The 23,411-nt window shown below is 37.3% G+C and overlaps 1 protein-coding gene across 1 annotated transcript in view; it reads left to right on the top strand.

Annotated features, from left to right (window-relative positions):
- The window catches only part of USH2A (usherin), a 784,083-nt gene that overhangs the window by 387,885 nt on the left and 372,787 nt on the right, over positions 1-23,411 (top strand). The window contains exon 34 of the mRNA XM_019920609.2: positions 5,069-5,216. Coding sequence (XP_019776168.2) covers positions 5,069-5,216 — 148 coding nt within the window. The remainder of the gene's footprint in view (positions 1-5,068; positions 5,217-23,411) is intronic.

Below are 23,411 nucleotides of genomic sequence, written 5' to 3'. Positions count from 1 at the left end.
ACACTGAAATCTCACTTCAAATACAAAGTGAAAATTCTGCTGATCTGATACCTACATATTTATTTTAGATTATGCCAAACAATAGAATAACCATCTGAATCAGTAGGTTTTTCCAAATCTAATTTGGGATTATCAGAAATTATTTCTTTTTTATTGTCTGTAGAATGTCATAATTGTTGAGGACTTTTTAGAAAATGCTTGGATTAATAAAGTTATTTCCCCATGGGGCTTGTATTCATTTGAAAAGCAATGTGCAGTATGAAAATATAGGTCTTATATTTTTAAATGAAGGTTTAAATGACCCCCAAATATTCTTGATTATTATTATACCCTGGTTTACATTACACTTCTGTCTCAAAAGAACAGTCACTTAATAAAACCCTAGAATCAACACGGTTTAGACAGGCGATAGCATTTTTTAATGCAAAATAGCATGTTTACACAAAGGTCTTTTAAAAGACCTTGATATTACTGTGGAATTTATACTCAGTAGATCCTTTTGTTTTTTGATGAAATATAATCTTTTTTAAGTTTAATAGCACATCTGAAAATAACTGAATATAAACATGAGATTGTCCCTATTTGTTTTAAACACACTCTTCATTTTATAGTAATACCTATATAAGGATATTTGCTTTGATAAATGCCATAGAAAATATTCTGCTCTTGATTATGAATAAATTTACATTTATGTAGACACTGTGTATGCATTCATTTCACTTAACATGCTCTTGAATGCTCTAAATATTACACCACAAGAAAATAAACTACATTCAACTGTTGCTGTCTGACCTGACACCATCAAACAAGGGCAATCAGACAATGTTAAAAATCCTGTTCAGAACTGGCTTCATGTGCCTAGGTGTTCAGCACGCAGATGGGTTTCTGAATTACTTACCTTTATTACCCAAGATATAAGAAGTGTATGAACTTGCTTTTCAAAAGCTAATACAGAAATCCACACTATTTTCAAAACAGTGGTGATATCAAAATAAGAAAAGTCCCTATGGTTTAGAAGCAACTAAAATTAAACAGAAATTGTGTTGCTCTTGGTTTGGATTAGAAGGAAGCAGAGGATAGGAGACAAATTTCTACTTCCAAGGCGATTTTTAGGCTATTCTGCGCAGTCAATGAAAATTCACCTGAATCTTCTATGTTTTATAAATCTGTAATACCTTGAAAAATAAATACCACTAGATTGGGAGTCTGCTCTCTTGAGTTTTAATTCAGATTTTGCCACTAACTGAATGACCTAAGACAAATTCACTTAATTGCACTGAGTCTTAGGTTCTTCAAGCCTAAAAGTAAGACTTTGAATTAAATGATTTTTAATGTCTCTTTGAGCCCTAAAATTCTATGATGCTAAAAAGGTGACCCCAAATAATATTTTGTGAAGTCAAAGGAGACCTGTCAGCCACTGAATGATGTTGGTGCAAGATGTCATAAAGACGTGGACGTCTTTGTCCCAACTCTTGTTAGGGAAGTAAATTTGCTCATATTATTTTTGATTTCACTGTATTTGTTAGGGCAGAAAATACACTGATACATCTTCAGGAAGTATTCAACTAAAAGGTTTTTTACTTTAACTCTGTTAACCCATAAATTTAATGAACCAGAACGTTTTAGGTTCATCTTGGTTAATTGAGGAACTCGTGTATATTTACAGTTTCAACATAATAACTGGCTTTCAAGGTCATGAGATTAATAGGTGGAGATCAGGTTCTCAGCCACGTGGAGTTGCCTCTTAGCATGCTAAGTGCTAAGGAACAAAACATACAGATAACAAAGCATTTAGGCAGACATTAGAGAAAAATACATGGGCATTCCATATGATTTACTCCAGACTGGAGCAGGTATGTTACTTCATGTGGTTTCGTGTAATTTCCCCTGTTGCCTGCATTAGAAACTCCTAAAGGGTAGAGACTGCATATATCGGTGGAGTTAAACAAGGTGTCCGGAAACTGGAAGCTCGCAAACAGTTCTTGAAAGAACGAATGAATGAGTGAACACTGAGTACATTTATTTCATAAAGAATCTGAGACTTCCGATGTGAATCAAATAACTTGCTGTAAAATGTCAGAGTTAGGGACTGTGTGGTTCAAAATACGAGCTCTTTGTCCTAGAAGAAACAGTATAATATTTTGTTCCACTCAACAAATGGTATTGCAAAGTGTGGTAGCTCCTGGTTAAGATAATAAGCCAGCAATTAAATAAGGAAGCTTGTAAGACAGGTATCGAGATATGTATGGTTTGATAATATTCATATTACTTTGATAGTTTGATAAATTCATATTAAAAATATTCACATTTGCCTCTTGATGAATGTTAAGTATATTTCCTGGAAAGGTTCTTGGAACTGATGAGCTTTAAATTTTCTAAAGATCATTTCTAGATAACATGGCCTTGTTCTTTTTCTTCATACTTTAAAAATATGCTGCGTTCTTAACATCATCAGACGCTACTTATCTGAAAACAACCTCTTAGAAAAGAGAATGCTAGTTTTAGATGTTCTTAATAGTCATGATTTCAAAAATAATTGATAACGCTTTTATTAGTTATGCATTTTACTGTACCAAAATTGAATCTTCTATTTGGACCGGTTACTCATCACTTCAGGGTGGTAGTATGACTTCTCAGTTTAAAACAGTATATTTGTAATTGATAAAAGCTATACCCAGAAGCAACTTTAAGAACATTTATTACCTTATTGAAGGAACTAAGATACTCACCCCACTCACCTAGCGCCTCTAAATGCATACAAAAAGAACGTGGGAAAAAAAGAACAAAATAAAATGTGTTGCAGGTAATTCTGTTGTTTCAGCAACCCCTTTGTAAATTCGGGTTCATTTACAAGGAAAATTCTCTCATAAACTCCTTGGACCCTTAAAAGGCTTTTTATCAAGTTGCTAGTTTATGGGTCTTCCATGACACAGCCCAACAAACAGTCCTTCCAAACCAGAGGATGTCTTTATTTATTCCAGAATTCCCCATCCCATAAAATTCTCAAAACGAAGTAAATTTTAATTCACGCTCTGTTTTAAAAAATACATAGTGAAATGTCGCATAGTACATACAGTATTTCTCTGGGAGAGATGACGGGGGGAATTCTTAGGCCACAAATAAGAAAAACAATAGTGACAAAGAGACTATCAGAATTACATCCCAGTGTGGTTTGAGTTTCAGCATAACATGCTGCAACATTTTTCCCCTCATAAGGAAAAAAAAGTCTATGAAATGCCAGTGGATGGATTTATCTGTCTCTAAGGACTGGAAAGTATGCTCCTTTGAGCATTTTCCTTCAATGATTCAGCTGTCTCACACAGCCTCTTTTCCTGCCACGTTTTCTGGTGGACTTTTAGCACGTTGGAAATTTTTTTTTTTTTAATTCTTCTGTTTTAACGTTCAGGTAGTTATTTCTTGGGCTAATAGCAACATGTCCTAGGGCTTCGAATCAGGAGCTCAATTGATTTCTCCTTATTTGCCAAGATTCTGTTCTCAGGAGGAGTATGGTTTATCTCTTACAGAGATATGCACATGCCACAGCTGAGCATTAGAGGAAACCCGCAGAGGTTAATTAGGTCCCCAATCTTAATGCAGTTTCATGCCCAGGCCACAGTTTAGCCCATCTGAAACTTGCTTACGCTGAGAAATTATCCTGAAGACATGGATTACTGTTGTCTTCTTACAATAAGAGGTAAAATTGATCTCCGAGTCTACGGACCATTTATTGTTACTTAGAGGGAAGAATTTGAAGCTCTTTTGCAGCAACTTTACAAGTAGTATACTTCAGTATAAGAAAATACCTTTAAAATCAGTCAGCTTTCTTCTATCTTTAGGAAAAAGAATACTAACTGCTCTAAGTATCAAAAGGTCATTCCTTCAGTATCAAACTGGAAAGCTTGGTACAGGCCCGAAAAACTAGAGAGGGCTTTCGGTGTTTTACTATTAGTCATATCTACCTTCCATGAAAATGAACTGAATAACTGCCTGCCTTTTACATTGTCCTAGGATTTCGCTTCATTTGCTTAATGCTCGTGGTAAAGTTTAGTGCTTTTTGAAAGATCTTTACATCTTATTGTGTAAATTACAGTTGTAACTTAAAGAGGTACTGAGCAAAGCTTTAGCGTCGTTTTCAAATAGCTGCGTTATATAAAGACAGAATTGCTGATATTTACTAGCAGACATAGGCTGGAAAAACTGTGTGCATGTCTCAATTTCCTGGAGAAGTGCTTATCTCATATGTTAGGTAGGGGTGATATTTTCCTCACATGCTGAAACATTTATTTGGAATTGTTGGCAGTTTATGATGGAAATGTACACAGAAGTTTCTGAATATCCCTAATATCCATGAATCCATTTCTGGAACCCTCCCTCCTTTGGGAATTTGGGGGTTCTGTGAGCATTTTAAGTTTGTTGGCCACGTATTGAAGCTCAGTTCCCCCGGCACGTAAGTAAATGACTTGACCCTTAAAGCCAATGAACGTTCACTCAACAACTGCTTTGTTGTCAATTTATGAGAAATATTGTTTTATTCCATTTCACATTGTGTTCTACTTTAAACGTATTGCTCACGCTACAGTAAGTAGCGATTATATTTTCTGTGTTCTTTTTTTTTTTTCTAGAAATCACTTGTTTTGTCCTGAAGTAGTCTTCAATCTCTAGTACTTTTCTCATATGGTGTACACAGTTGTGTGTGTGTGTGTGTGTGTGTGTGTGTTTAATTCATTCGAAGAACCTTTGTGTGAGGATAATTTCATCGTGGCTATTCACACAGTCAATATATGCCCCATCTCTAGGCTCTAACTTAGGACGTATTCATAATCCATATATTCTTTCATTCTGGGTTATTGCTTGATCGTTGGAGGTGGATGTCTCGTGTCCTAAAAAGCAAACCAATTAAATGTCAAACCTCAGCAATGAAACAAATTTATTTGGGGGGTGGGAGGTTAAAAAAGAGAGCATTATTTTAAAGGACCTGGAACTCTTTATGGTGAACTCTCTTTCTTCAATGCTCATCTAAACTTTGGGGCCCCAAAGTGAAATGGGCTCTTTTTGTCTGTCTGTCCAGGCTTGCACCGGGGGTGGATGCACGGTGAGTGAGGCCAGCCAGGCCCTGACTGAGGAGAGGGCCCCCGAAGGCGTGCCAGCCCCCAAAGTGCACCCGGATTCACCTCACTCCTTTAACATCTCCTGGACTGAGCCTGAATATCCAAATGGTAAGTGAACTCTTTTAGCCTCAAGTTAAAAAGATGATTAGCAAAGGTAAATTAATATTCTAAATGGCAGCTTATATGTGGTGCTTAATTTTTAATGATCATTTTAGCACATAAAATACCTGAGATAGTATCATTGTCTGTAGTTTAGGAGATTGTGGTTTTTAAGTTAACATACAATTTTGGTGGCTCAAAAGTGCTCCCTTTTGATAGTTCTTATGTACTGCATCTTATGGTTTAATATGTTCTGGGAGAGGTGAAGAGAACAAACCGGGATTCCCAAGAATGGCCTTGTGAGAGTGACATTATATTTTCCATGACTTTTTGTTTTTGACTGTTATTCATTCTTTCTTAGAGAAGTAGGGAGATAGAAAGTTCGTACACATACTGTATTTCAAACTGCTTTTGCTTTAATAAGTTTATCTTAAAAGGGACCATTTGGAACTCTGTATTTTTAATATGTTATTTATAAATAGTTCAGCATGCATACATTAAATATATATTCATTTATTCTTGTTTAACTTGAAATGGATTGTATATATTTCTAAGTGATATGTGTATATATCACATATATATGTGTATATATACACATATATATATGTCTTTGAACAGTTTAGAGAGTTAGGTTAGCCAGTTAAAGTTTGCTAAAATAAAATCTTATAAAGAATTTGTAGTAACTTGGGACAGAAATTGCTTTATTCATTTACTGGAAATATCTTTAAGTTCCATATAACATAGTGTCATTTTTCCACACTGGTCAAGCTTACATCACATCAAATTTTGTTCCCCTTTAAGACAAATATCAAGAAGACTTTTAATATCATAGAAACTGTTTTAGGAAACTCATTACTGAAAACTGAAATGGCATCTTTTAGCATAGCCAGAAAGAATGAAAGAAGAAGAATTACAATTTTATTAGTTTGTCTTATGTTTACTATGATATTAATTACTCCAGTCATCTCATTTTAATTAAACTTTTGGCAAATGCATGAGATATATTTGAGGTAAGGGAGAGTGATCTAGTAATTACAGTGAGTGATTATCTCTGCTATTGAAGTTATCCCTGAACTATTACAAATTTCCTAGTAAAAAATAAATGGATAGCTATTTGATACTTAAACAGTCAACAATCTTGTCATACTTTGTGCTCCACAAAGGAACCTAGTCTGTAGGTGGCAATGAAAATGCGAATGATTTATTTCAGTTGGATTGCTCTTAACTGCTGTTACATGATTTGTTTAGTAGACATTTCCCTTCATCCTAATCAGTAGTTGTAACTATAACTGCCCCCAGAATCCTAGGTGGACGAAAGAAATACTTTCGACATTTCAAAGAATCTTTGTGTATTATGTGTTATATATTTACAAGCAGCTTTAAAATATATTCATTGAACCATAAGAATTTGGGAGATTTAGAAGATAGGTGTTAACACGTTCATTTATTCTAAAGTCTTGTGTCTAATCACATCAGAGTTTTCAGAATTTTTACTGTGGGGCAATGGTTAGACATTTTTTAAGTAATAGTTTCATTTAAAAAAAAAAAAAACTTTCTTCTCTTCATTACTTCTCTCTCGACTTTCCTCAGATATTCCAGTGTTCAGTTTCTATCCTCCATTGCCTAGAGGAGGATCTGATCGTTGGATGTTTATCTTGTCGCTTCATCTGTTTTCAAAGCTCCCATACTTCCCTCTAAAAACCCAAAGAATAAAGTCCAGATTCTTTAGTCAGGCATTCACATCAGCCCCAACTTGTGACTCGATCTGCATTGCCATAGCCTTGTAACACACTTTCCTTTTTAGCCTCCTGAAATACTTACGGCTTGGTGCAGGGTTGAAAACATGGGTATGGAGTCAAATAGGCCTAGAGTCAAATCTTAACTCTGATGAGCAGTAACTGTGTTACTCTGGAAAATTTACTAAATGCCATGAACCCCAGTTTCCTTGGATTATAAAATTGGAGTTAACGATCCCTACCATCTCTCCAAATCTAACTCATTCCTCAGGACTAAATGTTAAGCCTCTTATTTTATGAAATCATTTCACTCTTTCTTGAGTGTAAGTCAAGCTTCCTCTCTTCTCTTGACCATATATCCTCTTCCTATGCCATCATCATGACACGTACTTCATTCATCCTTGGCCCAAATTTATTTGGGTACATGTCAAACATGCCCACCAGATGATAAGGACCACAAATCATTTATTTCTCTTTTCCTTCATGGAGCCTAACTCAGTGGAGTAGTTTCTGCTGATACCTAATAATACTTAATTTATTTAGTTGTGTCTTGTGAAAATTTCATTCAATCATTAGTGTATATATTGTAGAGTCCTGACTCTTTAATGATACCAACAGAGAGGATAGAAGTAGTTACAGGCCAGATCCTGGGATATGTTTGTTTGACATGTATTTGTTTCTGAAATATATTTGTTCAGCTGTGTGGGGTCTGGGACTAGGTGGTTTTTTTTTTGGAGTTTGGATTTTGCATTTGACTTAAGAATTTTTAATTTTCTCTTCTTGAGTATGCCTAGTTCGAATTTAATGGAACTAGGCCCATATTACAGTACAGCTGCACTGTGGTTGCTTTCTAATTTCTGAATATGCTGAGGAAGAGTAATACAATTGGAAAATAAGATAGGTTTCAGCCTTATATTACTACAGATACCCTTTCAAATGATTTTAAATTGTGTTTCTCAAACATATCTGATTATTAGAACCATCTTGGGAGCACTGATTAAAGGAGTAGATTCTAGTGCTCCAACCAAAGACCTGAATAATATCCCATTGACTTGGTTACCATCAAAAGAAGCAACCTGAGGATGTGGGAATGTCTTCCCTCTGGGTCTTTATTAAGATGTAGCCGGTCCAGAGGTATTTACACATTTAGACTGTCGTATTCTGTAAGGGGTACTGATTGTCTGGTTTTGTACACTCTAGGCTCCAAAATCTTGACTCTTAGTCAGCTATATACATAAAGGATTATTTCATTAGGACCTTAAAAACATGAGAAAAAAATGTTGAGAAACAGTAAACCCACTTTCTATAAGAAGTATTTCCAAATGCATACCTAGATGTGACAAAATATGAAAGGTATAAAAGGTTCATATATAAATATCCACTTGTTGCCTATCAAGCAATTGGTAACCTGTAGCCAGCATGGTATAGGAAACAGGCTCTCTGCTTTATAACTGATTCGGATTTAAACTATCAGCTCCTACTCATTAAACTTGGGATAATCTTTTTTTTTTAAATTTTTTTTTAAATTTATTTTTGGCTGTGTTGGGTCTTCGTTGCTGCATGTGGGCTTTCTCTAGTTGTGGCGAGCGGGGGCTGCTCTTCATTGCGATGCGCAGGCTTCTCATTGCGGTGGCTTCTCTTGTTGCAGGGAGTCTGGGGATACTCTTTGCCCAGGGGCTAGGAGCTTGGCCTCTTGGTTTCCGATTCCTCTCTTTCCTTTGTTCCCCAACCTGCTCCTGCCCCACAGCTTGTGCTGGGTAGCTTGTTCTTTGCTTCAGGACATGCTTCACATGCTCAGAGAATTTCTCCTGTTCTAGCATCTTTTGTTCAATGCTGTACCAGCAGCTCTAGTGCCTGACACATAATCGGTGCTCAATTAAAAAATATGTTGATTATCACTGTCAAAAAAAGAAAAACACACAGAAAATAACAAGTGCTGGAGAGGACGTAGAGAAACTAGAATCCCTGTGCGTCGTTGGTGGGAATGCAAAATGGTGCAGCTGTTATGGGAAACAGTATGGAAAAATCTTCAGAACATTAAAAATAGAATTACTATATGATCCAGCAATCCCACTTCTGGGTATTTATCCAGAAGAACTGAAAACAGGATCTTGAAGAGATATTTGTGCACCCATGTTCATTGCAGAGTTATTCACAATAATCAAGAGATGGAAGCAACCCAAATGTCCATGGATAAATGAATGGATAAACTAAATGTTGTATATGTATACAATGGAATATTATTCCACCTTAAAAAACAAGAAGGAAACTGTCACATGTTACAGCATGGATGAACCTTGAGAACCTTGAGAACCTATGAGTAAAATAAACCAGTCACAAAAAGACAGATATGACATAATTCCATGTATACGCGGTATCTAAAGTAATCAAACACAGGGAGACAGAATGTGGTTACCAGGGGCTAGGGGTTGGGAGTAAGGGGAGTGGAGAGTTTCTGTTCAGTGGATATAAAGTTTCAGTTTTGCAAGGTGAGAAAGTTCTAGAGATCTTGCCCAACAATGTGCCTATAGTTAACACTACTATACTGAATATTTAAAATGGTTAAGATGGTAAGTTTCATGTTACGTGTTTTTCGCCACAATGAAAAAAAAAAAGAGATGTAGGGAGGATGTAATAGAATGCAATAAACTTTAAAACCAGAAAAAAAGCAAGGTTAAGGACTGTGTTAGGTTAAAACAAACAAAAATTTAAATTAGTAATCACAAAAAGATATATGCATAAAATATACATCTGTTAAAAAAGAGTGAGTTCATCTCTTTTTGTGCAACTTCCTTTTCTCACTTAACAATATGGTGGTAACATCTTTTCATGGCAGTTACGTGTAGCTCAACTTCATTCTTTGGAAAGGCAGTGTAAACTCCCACTGAGTGAAACCACAGCTTACGTGACCCATCTTTTATTGATGGACACTTAAGTTTTCATGATTTTACTATTCTAAAGAATGCTGCTTGCTATGCATTGCCTTAGTCTGCCAAGTACTGGGTCATTATCACTTGATTAACACCTAAGGCTTTGCTTCCTTCAAATATGCCCTGCTTAATCCTGGTGACTTGCTTCACACACCTGCAAAAATGGTGGTGTGACGCTCCACCTTTGTTTCTCTATTCGAGAGTGCTTCACATCCACATTCCCTCTGGCAAAGGTGTTCTTTTCAGGCTGCAATTTCAGGCAGGATTTTAAAACCTCCGAAAAGAGCTACTTTTTAGGTCCAAGGTGGATAAGAACCCTTTATTCTGTAGGACCTTGGCTCTTCCTTTGTCATACCATTAGCCAGCAATGAGAAGCAGCACAAAGGATTACTGTCTGAGAAATGTGTGACCTGTATTGTGTAGATTACAATTGCATAATTAGAATTACGCTTTTGAGAGCTTCCAAATTCTCACGAGCTTTATCTCCTTTCAGAAGCTTTGGTCTTAGAAGCTGGAAATATGATTATTCCTCCCACTTGAGGTCTACTTTGCTAAAATCAGCATAGCTATCCGACTCCACCAAACTTATTCCTCCTTGTCTAGCATAATATTTAGTAACATTTTCAACTAATTAGAATATATATATATTTAAAATACTAACTAAAACTATGAAATTCTTATCCTTTATTAATACTTAGAATTTCTTGTAACTCTCCACTATCCTTACCTAAGTAAATTTACCTAAAATAGTTTCCCTGTTAGACTGTGACCCACATGAGGGCAGGGATTCTATATGCATTGTTTGCTGTTCTAGTCCCAGCATTTGGCAGGGTGCCAGTCATGGAGGAGATAAGTATTAGACAGCTGTTGGATGGATTCGTGTTTACTGATGCCAGGGACAATAATCAAATGGTAATTGTGTTGATGTGAGAAGCATAAGCATATGCAATCATACAGTACACATAAATGCACATTTAGAGCATGTCATAGTTATGTAATACAGGTGGGATGATTTCAAAGGCAGTGGAAAGGCATCTCCGTCTTGGCTTACTGAAGGCTCAAAGTACATACTTAGAGACTCAGTCATTTGGCAGACAATTTCCTCAGCCTGGTAATTCGTAGACGTTCTAAAGAGAGACAGCATGCCAAGCTGGGTCTGCTTTGCATGCCTCAGTGTGAAAGGCTATCTTGTTATAGCCGTCAGGATTTGCTAATGTCAAGATGGGCATGAGAGCTGGGCACCCGTTAGACAAGGGTCCCAGGGTCTCCTTGAGAAAGGAGAGAATACTTGAGGAGCCTATGGAAACATTTTCCTAATTTAGCCTTTTGTATTGATCCAGGGTTGTGAGAATTCATACGTGGATATGTACCAAGGAAGTGACAATAATTTCAGTAAGAATAGGAAAATTTTAGGAAGTTGATTATTTTTGCAGACTTATACATAGTACCATGAAGACAACAGAACATTATTGAAAGAAAGTTTAGTTCAATTTTTTGAGCACATATATTATTTCAGGAATGGGTGGTAAACACACTAATTAACTGTAGACATTTATACACACTCTGTATATGCTGTCCTTCACATTAAGAAAGGATATAGGGAAATTTTTAGAATGTATGTACATGAAGGTGTATGTGTAAATACTAATTAAGTGCTCTACCCATGCAGAGAAAGAAATATTTGATTTTCTGCTAATACTAATAATAGTAGTAATAGTAATAGCTACAGTTTATAACTATGTGCCAGGAGCTTTCAATCTCATAACTAGCCCAGGAAATAGGGACTGTTATTCCAACATTCAGGTGTGGAAACTCAAATTTATAAGTATTAAGCAACTTAATTACTCTAGGCAAGACAGCTAGTTAAGTAGGAACGTAATACAAAACAAGGTGTGAATGACTCAAAATGCATGATTTTATTCACTGTAATCCTCACCTCTACTTTGTGCAGAAATGCTCGTAATGTAGGATTCCATGTAGCCATGTGAAAAAAAGATTTTTTTCAGATACTTTTACGGGTTCAGTGTCTCATTCTCAGTGCCAAGATTCAACACTTCTAAGATCTCTGTCCTGATTTTTCTCTGGGTTTAAAGGAATAACTATTTTTTTTAACTTTTTATTTTGAACTAACTCTCTTTTTAAACAGTCAAAATGTGAATCTATTTTCTTTCCTGGAAATACTCAGATTTCCTAGAAGAAACAGATCATAGAATTCGGTGAATCACTTAGGAAAATGGCTTGACAGTTTGAAGCAAACCTTGTGTAACTTTTATGAAACACCTCCCATCCGTTTGTCAGGTAGAATTTCCCAAGCACGTTCTTTTTTAGATTCCGTTGATTCCGTTTTTAGGCAATCATAACAGTAATAAGGCATTCTCCCACGTTGTGAAAGCTGTTCTCTCTTTTCCTTTTTAATTGAAGGATCAAGTATTCACACAGGGAGATATCTGCCACATTCAATCATCATCCAGACCTTGGGGGGGAACCTCGGTTGACATTCACATTGCCACACTGGACTGGAAAAAACAAACAGATATGTTTGGAGCGTCTATATTCACTATGCGTGTTATTTTTATGACACACCAAAGCATTGTTGTTTAATTCTTACAGTAAACAGAATTCTTCAATGTACATAGAGATACCTTGTATTAAATGTACATTGTATTGTACTGGTATTGAATTTCCTTGGTTATATATGACAATCTATTGGGCACCTTAGGAAATACAATTTGACATAACCTGATGAAGAGGCACAAAGATACATATCCCAGTGGATGTGCTTTATGGACAATTACGATTCAGCTTCCCTGTGAAAATTAAACACCTTAAAAATTCTACCATTATGGAAGGAGAAAGGTGATAAACTTCAAACTGCTTATGATAGAGAGCCAGTGGGAATTAAGGATCCATTTTGTGGATTATCCACTGAAGAACTGATTTGTAGAACTGGATGAAATAACCTGATCCCCCATACCACATAGCATAATATTGTTTTATTTTTTTATAGCTATCTTAACTGATTATTAGCACAAGAGGATAAGCAAGAGAAAAGCACAAAAAATACAATACGGTGCAATATAATACTTCCCTGTAATTTTTTATGTTGTCTATTTTTCTTTTGCCTCTTTAGATCCTCTCTCTACTCTCCTCCACTCAGCCCTGCATCCTACAAGGCTGACCTTTACTCACAGCATCAATGGGCTTCCTCTCTCTCTGGCTTCCTTTTGGTTTGTCCCTGGGCAGCAGCAGCAGCAAGAGTTGAAAGAGTCAGAGGAGGGCTTCCCTGGTGGCGCAGTGGTTGGGAATCTGCCTGTCGATTTAGGGGACGCGGGTTCGTGCCCCAGTCCGGGAAGATCCCACATGCCGTGGAGCGGCTGGGCCCGTGAGCCGTGGCCGCTGGGCCTGCGCGTCCGGAGCCTGTGCTCTGCAGCGGGAGAGGCTGCAGCGGTGAGAGCCCCGCGTACCGCAAAAAAAAAAAAAAAAAAAAAAAAAAAAGAATCAGAGGAGAAGGGAGTCTCAGAACTTTCTGCCAGGCTCTGGGCTCCAGGGCTGCCTTCCTCCACTAAAGGCTACAGCTCCTATCCAGTGGTCCTTCCCTGTCACTGCAGCTCTTTCTCCAGCTTCCTGAATCAGTTTTCTTCCTTTCCCCTGCAAATTTAAGGATGCTTACTGGCTCCTAGGAGTCCTGACAATTTCTAACCCGGGGATGCGTTATTATCACTTGGTGCTTTCCATTAACTCTACCCATATCCTTGTACATAGATCCTTCACTAAACTATCCTCATTTGTTCATTTGAGTTTCCATCAGGTTCCTACTGAGACCCTGACTCATGTCTAAGTCTCATTTAATCCACAGTTAACACACACAATTTGGGGGGCTGGATGTAGAGTAAAGGTAAAATACTTCCTTTCATTCTGAGACTGGAAAAAGGGAATAAGTAAACAAACATAAATTCTATTTTGTTGCACTTCGTTTTGGCACATTAGACATTTTTAAAGCAAATAAAGGGGGCTGTGCTCAAAAGTTCTAGTTGCAGATTGTTTATCTAATACTCCTGTGATATTTCATTTTTAAATAGTAATCAACTTACTGATCTCTCATTGAAAGCTTTCAATTTCTTATTATGAAATCTTTGTTATAACTAACCAAACAATGGTGTACGAAATTTTTCCTCTTAATGAGGTAACTCCCAGTGCAAGTCAGTTTAAAGATCTGTTTCTCAAATAAGGCTTATTCCCTAACGAACCTGGACTAGATTAGCATCTGCCTTCCCTCCCCCACCCCCCCATGTTTTCTTCTATTCCCTCTGATTCTCCTTTAATCAACTTTACATACACATAATGAATGCACTTAGTCTGTCTTCTCACTTAGATTGAAAGTTTTCTGAAGGCAGGTACCAAGGCTGTTTTGATCACTTCTGTATTCCCAGCATGTAACACAATGCCTGGCACATAGTAGGTCCACCATAAATATTTTCTGATGAATCAGATTACTATGCTAGTAGGTTACCAAAAACCAAAGCCACTAAATCCAGTATATTTTTTTCAAAAATTATTTTATAGTATTTAGTAAGTAGCTATGTTTTCACACTGTACTCTCTGGGCTTGATTGGAGTAGGGGAGGAATCTTATGTAAAGACTTAGCAAACACATATAAGAAACTGCTAGGTGGTAGGATGAATGAATAAAGAAGATGTGGTACATATATACAATGGAATATTACGCAGTCATTAAAAAGAATGAAATAATGCCATTTGTAGAAACATGGATGGACCTAGAGATTATCACACTAAGTGAAGTAAGTCAGAGAAAGACAAATACCATATGATATCACTTATATGTGAAATCTTAAAAAAGTGATACAAATGAACTTATTTACAAAACAGAAACAGACTCACAGACTTAGAAAACGAAGTTATGGTTACCGGGGGAAGGGTGGGGGAGGGATAGTTAGGGATTTGGGGATTGACATGTACAAACTGCTATATTTAAAATAGATAACCAACAAGAACCTACTGTATAGCACAGGGAACTCTGCTCAATACTCTGTAATAACCTAAATGGCAAAAGAATTTGAAAAAGAGTAGATACACGTTATGTGTATAACTGAATCACTTTGCTGTATACCGGAAACTAACATAACATTGTTAATCAACAATACTCTAATATAAAATAAAAAACAGAAAAAAGAAACCTGCTAGGTGATGACAGCATACAAGTAAGGAATACAGACCTGTCTCAAATGTGTTTTTGAGAGATGTGCAGACTATTTTTTTTACAAGAAACATGCAGTTCGTGACATAGATCAGAGTAGGAGGAGACAGTCTCAGCTGACATTCCCATAACAAACCGGGCTTGAACTTATCCTGGAAGAAAGGGACAGCTCTAAGCTCATGCCTTTTACGTGCAAAGCACCTAATTCCTTGGGGACTTTCATATATGCTCACTCATTTGGTACTCACATTAACTCAGGCCACCAGGGCAAGGAATAGTGTCCCAATTTTATTGGAGAGGAAATAAAAGCTTAGAAAATGTGAGTTCCTTAGCCAAGTTTTAAAGGTGCGTAGTCGCGAGAGAACAGTCATATGCAGTGAGAGAAAGTTCTTCAAAGGGCAGCCACCAGCTGGGAAGTCTTCCACTTTGCCCCCTGATTTTGTGTCTGTGGCTTATTTTTTCTCCACCACATTTAAGAGAGTGCCCAGAACATAGTAGGCACTCAATAATTACTGTGCTGATTGGATGAATAATCATTTACATGTACAGGCATAAAATAGACACTTAAAAATAATTGGCCATAAGGTAAAATTCTGCAACTCTGTTTTTTTCCTCCTGATAAATATGGAGCAGGCATATTTTCATGTCAGTATATACAGCTCTCCCTCATTTTTTCTAAAAGCTTAATCGAAAGTCATTGAATGAAACCACAGCTCTATCCCACCATGAGGGTACCAGGTACATGACTAGTGTGCATTCTTTCATGCAACTGCATCTCATCAATGCCAGCTAACCATTACTTATAAACAACATTGACAGTGAGGTCAGGTGCTTGGTCCGGTACACAGTGCTCAGATGGATTCTGGTTTAGCTTGAGGTAGTGTAGCAAGAAAGATTCAGCCGAGTTAGAGCCTCAGGAGTCCCCAAGGCTAGGGGAAAGGCCCCTGAATCAGCTGTTAACCCCTTCCTTCTCAAACTAAAGCAAACTAAAATATAAGGAATAAAAAAAGAAAAGAAAGCTGGTATAACTACTTTAATATCAGACGAAGGAGATGTTCAGGCAAACAGGGTTATTAGAGATAATTAGGTAATTTCATATTGATAAAAGGTTTACTAAAATTAAGGACTTTTTTTTTCATCAAAATGTGCTATAAACTAAGTGCCTGAAAAGATAAGTAACAGAATGAGATATGATATTTACAACACATGTAACTATCAGAAGACCAGTATCCACAATATATAAAGTATTCCTAGGAATCAATAATAAACTGGGGAAAGATCTGGAAAAGCATTTCACAAAAGAAAAAAAAAAATAAATGGCTGATAGACATAAGGAAATGTACTCAGTCTCTTTAATAAGCTGGGAAATAAAATAATACCAAAACAAGGCCCCATTTTATGCAAAAAAATACTGGCAAAAATTTAACAGTGGGGGCTTCCCTGGTGGCGCAGTGGTTGAGAGTCCGCCTGCCGATGCAGGGGACACGGGTTCGTGCCCTGGTCCGGGAAGATCCCACATGCCAGGGAGTGGCTGTGCGCCGCAGCGGGAGAGGCCACAACAGTGAGAGGCCCATATACCGCAAAAAAAAAAAAAAAAAAATTAAAAAAAAATTTAACAGTGACTATACAAGGTCTTTTTGAGGATATGGAACCATGAGGACTCACAGGCACTATAGGTGGTAACGGGAATTGATGTACTTTGAAAAAGAGTTGAGCATTGTCTTACTAGACAATTGAATATATCCCAACAACTCCACTCCAGTATCTATACCCTAGGAAACTTGTACACATGAGACTCAGGACACATGTGCAAAAATGATTATAGCTACATTGATATATCAGCCAAAATGTGGAAACCATCTAAATATCAACAATAGAATAAATATATAAATTGTGCCGTACAAAAATACTATACAGCCATGGAAATGAGCAAAGTATGGCTACCCTCAACAACATGGATAGAACTGGTGTGTATTATGTTGAACAAAAAATGATGCAAAAATTGCATAAATACGATTTTATTAATTCAAAGTAGAAAACACACAAAACTTAATTGCTTTGTTTAGGGATGCATTCTTAGGTAGAAAAGCAAGAAAATGGTTCTTAAAGTCAATCTAGTTGTCTGTGGCGGGGGGAAGGGTTGGAATCATGAAGGACTCATAAGACATTTGCAGGGTGCTGGCAATATTCTATTTTTTAATCTTGGCGATGGTTATAGGAGTTTTGCTTTTAAACTTGTTTTAAAAATATAACATATTTTACACACTTTTCTATATTATGTTTTATTACATAATATTTAAAAGATGGAAAAAAAAATAGATCCACAGAAGGTGGCGAGTATCCTGTTTGGTGCCCTGTGGAGTCTGAATGCTTCAGTGCCAACCATCACGGCCAAGTTAGCAAACCTCTCTCAAACCTGTTTTTCTCATCTGTAAAGGAAAAGTGAAACTCTTTCTGCTTTCATGGGTATTTCCTGAGGACTAAAGTATCTGATTAAAACATAAATACAGTTATTTTTTCAGCATCAACTTCCCCTGCCTTTCAAGTGTTTGCCTCTTCTGTCATGCTTCCCTACACAACAGTTTTTGTTTTCTATTTTAGTTAAATGTTGTTTTCGGAGATAATTCTAGATTTACATGCAGTTGTAAGAAATAATGCAAAGAGAGTCCATGTGTACTTTGTCCAGTTTCCCCTAATGGCCAACATCTCCCAAAGCTATAGTACACTAGTGCAACGAACATTTTGACACTGATACAGTCAAGATACAAAACAGGCCCATAACTTTCTTTTTGAATCCTCAAATGAAAATCAATCCCTTTTAAACCATTAGTATAGAGGCAAGCTAGTTCTTCGGTAGCAGATTTTTATGAGATTTTTTTATTGGGAAGTTCACAGTCCATCTCTGATAAAGATAGATACCTCTCTCTTCGACTAGTGACGTTGTTATACCGTATTTAGTCTCACACATCCCAGCCCTAAGCTCATGTTTGTTTTATTAAAAAAGAGAAAGTACAGTTGACCCTTGAGCAATAAGGGTGATATGATAGAAAATCCACGTGCAGTCCTCCCTCAGCATCCATGAGGGATTGGCAGGACCATCTGCAGGTACCAAAATCCGCAGGTGCTCCGATCCCCATAGTCAGCCCTCCCTACCTGCGGTTCTGCATCTGTGGAATCAACCAACCTCAGAATGTGTAGTTTTGTATTTACTGAAAAAAATCCACATGTAAGTGGACACATGCAGTTCAAACCCATGTTGTTCAAAGGTCAGCTCTATATAAACGTGTTAAAGATATTTCTCTTAGAATATGCCACGTACTGCTGCTGAAATGTGGCATTTCCACATATCTGCCTGGGTTACAACTAGTTATGATACATTCAGGAAAATGTGGCTTTAAAAATTATTAATATTATTTTTTCTTTTTGATATTTTCATCTGTCCTACTGTTCCCTACCTCCATGCTCTTCCCTGCGCCAGTATTATATATGTCATTCTAGGTTAATTTTTCTAAATAAGACTTTCATTATGCCCCTAGTCAGTACATAAAAGCATCAATGATTCGCCTGTGCATCATAAAATCCCAACTTGTTGGAGCAGCATTCAGGCCCTAACTCCCTTTGAATCCTTATTTTCTATTAGACTTTAACCAATTACAGCAACAACAAGAAAATACTGGTCTATTCAGGATATCTTCACTATACCTTGCACTTGCTTCCTTCCACACACTGGTGAATATCATTTCCCTACCAGGGGCATCTTCCTGAGTCATTGTCTTTTCACCTTGTACCATTTACGGAAGAACCTATGGAAGATGCAGCTTCCTTGAAGGGAAGACATGGCTGCTCTGAAAAGCTTTTAGTACTCGCTTTAGCCAGAGTGATTGTTCCCTGCTAGAAGCTTCTGTACTTACCGTCTATACCATTTTTTGGGCATAAAGGTTTTGTGGTGCTTATCACTCATCTAACTGTTGGATTGTTATTTAGTTAGACCTGTGTTTAACCCTTTTCTTACTTCCATAAAGGTAGATACTATTTCTTCTTCTTTCTGTGCCCCAAAGCACCAAGCATAGTACCTTTCAGGTAGTTGACTTTCAATAAATATATGTTAATTTTTTCATCAGGCTCATCCTCATTGCTTTGAGGGCTAGAGCATGTTCATCAGTTCTTAATTTGAGTGGAATTCCTTCATATTTTAGGAGAGAAAATTAGGCTGGAAATGGATAACAGGAGTAGTGGCAGCAGTGGGTTGAGATTGCCAGATCCCACCGCTGAATTTATCCTTGTATGACTTTGGGAAGTAGCTTAGCCTCTCTAAGACTGCATTCCCTCATCTCCACGACAAGGCAAATAACAGTTCTAACTTCTTGGTGTTGTCAAAGTTAACAGGCATAATTCATATTAAGCCTGCCACCTATTGTCCGACTCAAAGTAAGTGTTCAGTACATTTTTTAATAATTGTTTTATAATTTCAAAAATACTTACATGGCATTTTAAGAACTTAGCATTTTCCTTTTCCCAAAGCTATCCGTACATGTCCTGTGCTCTAGTCAAAGAAAGAAAGTATCTTCTTAGGCTATGTTTAAAATGGCCACTAGATTATATTCACTAGTTTTTGTACCTCTCTTTGGGAATCTGAGGTCAATAAAAATTGTTGTGTTAAGAGATATTTTAGACTTATTACTTAATGTATGTTTTGAGAACTGAATTATACAATGTTTCATATCATACTAATATTATTTATATCAAAACATTTGCTAATAAAAACAAACTATGAACTTTGCTTGCCTGTCTTGACAAGAAATGGAGTGTTCTTCTCAAATGGTATCTCTTATTGTCCACAAATTTACCAGGAAATTTGACTCTGTGTCCTTAATTCAAGAATTTATAGTTAATGGCCTTGCCCAAATCAGATCAGAGGAAACGCCTTGTCTTAGGCTCTTTTGGGGGAGGGGGGCACAGATGGATTCCAGCTCTAAACCACAGTAGTATCCCACTTTGGTCTGACCTTAGATCTGGTGATTGGGTGGCAAGACCTGGACCAAAAGGCAGAAAACCCAGAGAGGTCAGCACCGCTAGTCTGTTTCATCCTCACAACATGCTTATGGTGGCCCCAGCTTCCTGGTTCTGGGACAGGAAACTCATCTTGCTAGTACTGGCGAAGACCAGATTGATCACTGATTGCATGTGACGTGATCAGATATGTGTTTTGAAAACTGCCCCTCTGACTATATTATCAAGAATAAATTTTGTGGGAGTATGAATAATGCATCAAAACACTTAGGTGGCTATAATTCTTAGGTACGAAATGGTGGCAGAATGGACTAGATGGCCGTGGATATAGAGATGGGGAAAGATCAATTTGGGATGTAAGGTCTACAGGACTGAGGATGGAGTTGGTGTGGTGGATGAAGTAGAGAAGAGTGTCCAAAATGACTTAAAAGGCGAACTGTATTTATCCAGTGCACACTGGTTCTACAATTGATCTTTTAGCCCTATAAATCTTTTAGCATCCTACAAATACTGTTGAATATTGGGCACCTAAGAAAGCTGGGTAACTGTTTGTGTGTAAGAGTGTGAGATCTCACCTGCCCTGAGTCTGGACTTCAGTCTCATCCACTCCTTATGCATCATGAATTGTAAAAAAGTGAGCAGTTGAATTAACTGCCACAAATGTCACTTAATTTCATTCTCAGCTCATTTGCCATGTGCTCATGTTACTCTGAGCTCTTCTCTCAGTAACTGTCTATTATTTCTTTATCCAAAGTTCTAAATGTCATGGTTATAGTTTCTCAGCAGAGCTTGCTAGGGACTGACTTGTTAGAGTCCAGTAGACAAAACAAAGAAGTTACTTTTGAGAGCCTGTCACTGAGGGAGAGTGGAGAACTCAAAATGGAGACACTAGACTTGAAGTGTAGCCACTGAGTGACGTTAAGGGGAAGAGCTATGTAAGTATCCTCTATCTCCTCAGTCCAGTCCTGAAGGGTATCATTGAATTAGCGAATACAGTCTCTGATGTCTGTAATGCACAGTTTGAATCATCACAGAATGATTCAGTTATATTCATTATTGTCTGTGTGAAACTATAGGAAAGTGTGTAGTGCTTGCTGGAAAGATTTCCTCCAAAAATGGTTAAGATTTTTAAGTTTGTGCTTCAGGGATGAGATTGAGTTATAACAAAAATTAACTCCTATGAAATATCTCATTTCCCATTATGTCAGATAAATGAGATATTATGCACATAATCCCAGCAAGAAAGAAGTTCTCTGTTCCCCAATTACATAAGAAAAGGGAAATATTGATTTGGGTACTTTCTGTTTCAATGTTGAAAAGCAGATCAAGAAGATAGAGTTTCAGGAGTCTTAAAACTTCTTTAAGAGCTTCTGCAACATGTGATTTGCACATAAGTGCAATAACATAAGTGATTTGCACATTGTGTGCCCATCACATACAATGATTGCTTAGCAAAGTGCCTGGCATATAGTAATTTCTTGTCTTCATTATTATATTATTAGTGTGATTTTATCTATTTTTCTTCTCTTAAATTTTCCATATGCGAATTGGTTTCTCGTTATGTACCTCTCATTTCTTAGCTTTAATTCACTTGTGATTTTGTGTGTCAAGTATTAAATGGCATTAAAGCAATACCATCTATAAGTATTCTTTGAGTTACCATAGATGGTGACATTAGAATAAAGAAGAACAGATGCTGGTAGCTGCACTTTTTTTGTGGAGCCAGAGGGGCACCTGATAGTAAAATGAAGACACTTTCTCAAAAATTTGGGAAATAAGGGAAGTGGACCTGCTTTCGGAAAGAGACATGGTACAGAGTTATCTTCAGAAAGGAAAATGGGTCAAAGCACTAGCTTTTTAAAGTATAAGCTCATTTAAACTTTAAAAAGCTTTCATCCTAAAGGATGTATTGATCAAGATCTAATTGGTCAAGTAGAAAATGCATTAGGTATTCAAGACAGACTATATTTAATATTGTACAAGGAGTTGGTTACAAGAGCATTGGAAGGACTGGAAGAAAAAAAAAAAAGGGAGAAGGAGGTGGATACCAGGAGAACAAAAAGCGTGATTGCCAGCAAGGTGCTTAGTTCCCTGGGCAGGAGCTGAGCTGTGGGCCCGCTGCTGGATCTGCTGATTTGAACTGGATGCTTGAACCATCAAGAGCCACCGAGATTCCACTACTGAAGAAGCTGCAAATGCGGAAGAGGAGCTTGTGATGTCCGGACTGCGTGGTGTGGCCCCTGCTTGGCTGTGTAGTGACAGTCAGCAAAGGCCTCTGCTCTTGGAGCTGGAAGCTGGATGTTTTCTTTCTTCCTGCTTCTGCCCTTCTAGCAATGCCTCCTCTTGGTGAAACTTACTAGAAATTCAACCAGCAAGAGAGCTACAAATGTAATGAGCTGACTGTTGGGCTCAGTGCACAGAGCAGACTAGAAGGATGAATGTAGAGCTGTGATCAGGTGACTTAGATGAATAAGCAGCTGAGCTATTCAGCCGCCATGCCCACTCTTCTACCTTCTATTACTTGCCACTACTGTTGATAATCACTGCATGCTTCCACCCCAAATGATACTACTCTGCTTTGGACAGATGAAGATGCTCTTACCCTCTGTCACTATAGTCATATCTGGGTGGTATTAATTCCCCTTTCAGTTTAGATACAACCCACATGGATATTCTACAACTTAAAAACTAAACTATAAACTAAAACCCACAAACTTTTTAAATATAAATCAATAGGGAAAAGGAGGAGGGAAAATTAGTTATTATATACAAATCTCTATGTAATAAGCACGAAATAAAAAATAACGTCTACAATTCTTGTTTCTATAACTAGTTAAGGCCATAGTTGATATTCAAAACTTCTTCCCCTTGCTCTCAGCCAGTTGCCCATCTGTTTGGGATTCTTGACCTAGCGATGCAACCAAATGTGTACTACTAAAAGGTCTGTGTCCTTAGTGGTTGTGGCTTAAGTGACTTTAGACTTTTAAAAGTTACATGTTCGGACCTGGTCAAAGGGATGTCCTTGGGAAAGTCTGGAATGTCAGCATGCGAAAGGAAGCTAATTCCTCCTTCCACATAGTAATTTTTTCTTTGCCTGTTGATCTAATTGCACGAGGATCCCAAATTGCCGGGTATCAATAATATTCTGTTTCTAATTTACTGGTACTTTGGTGATGCCGCATGATATAAGTATTCCTCTTTGTGAGTAGAGAAAGCATGAATAGTTTCTGTAGCATATGAAGTATAATAGTGAGAGGTAATACGCTGACTACCTTCCCTTGAGTCCAACATTTTCTCACTATAGAAAAACCAGC

The sequence above is a fragment of the Tursiops truncatus genome, chromosome 1 (genome assembly GCF_011762595.2).
Source record: "Tursiops truncatus isolate mTurTru1 chromosome 1, mTurTru1.mat.Y, whole genome shotgun sequence".
NCBI lineage: Eukaryota > Metazoa > Chordata > Mammalia > Artiodactyla > Delphinidae > Tursiops > Tursiops truncatus.
Note: the sequence above shows the minus strand (reverse complement) of the source record. Positions and strands in the feature narration are given on the sequence as shown.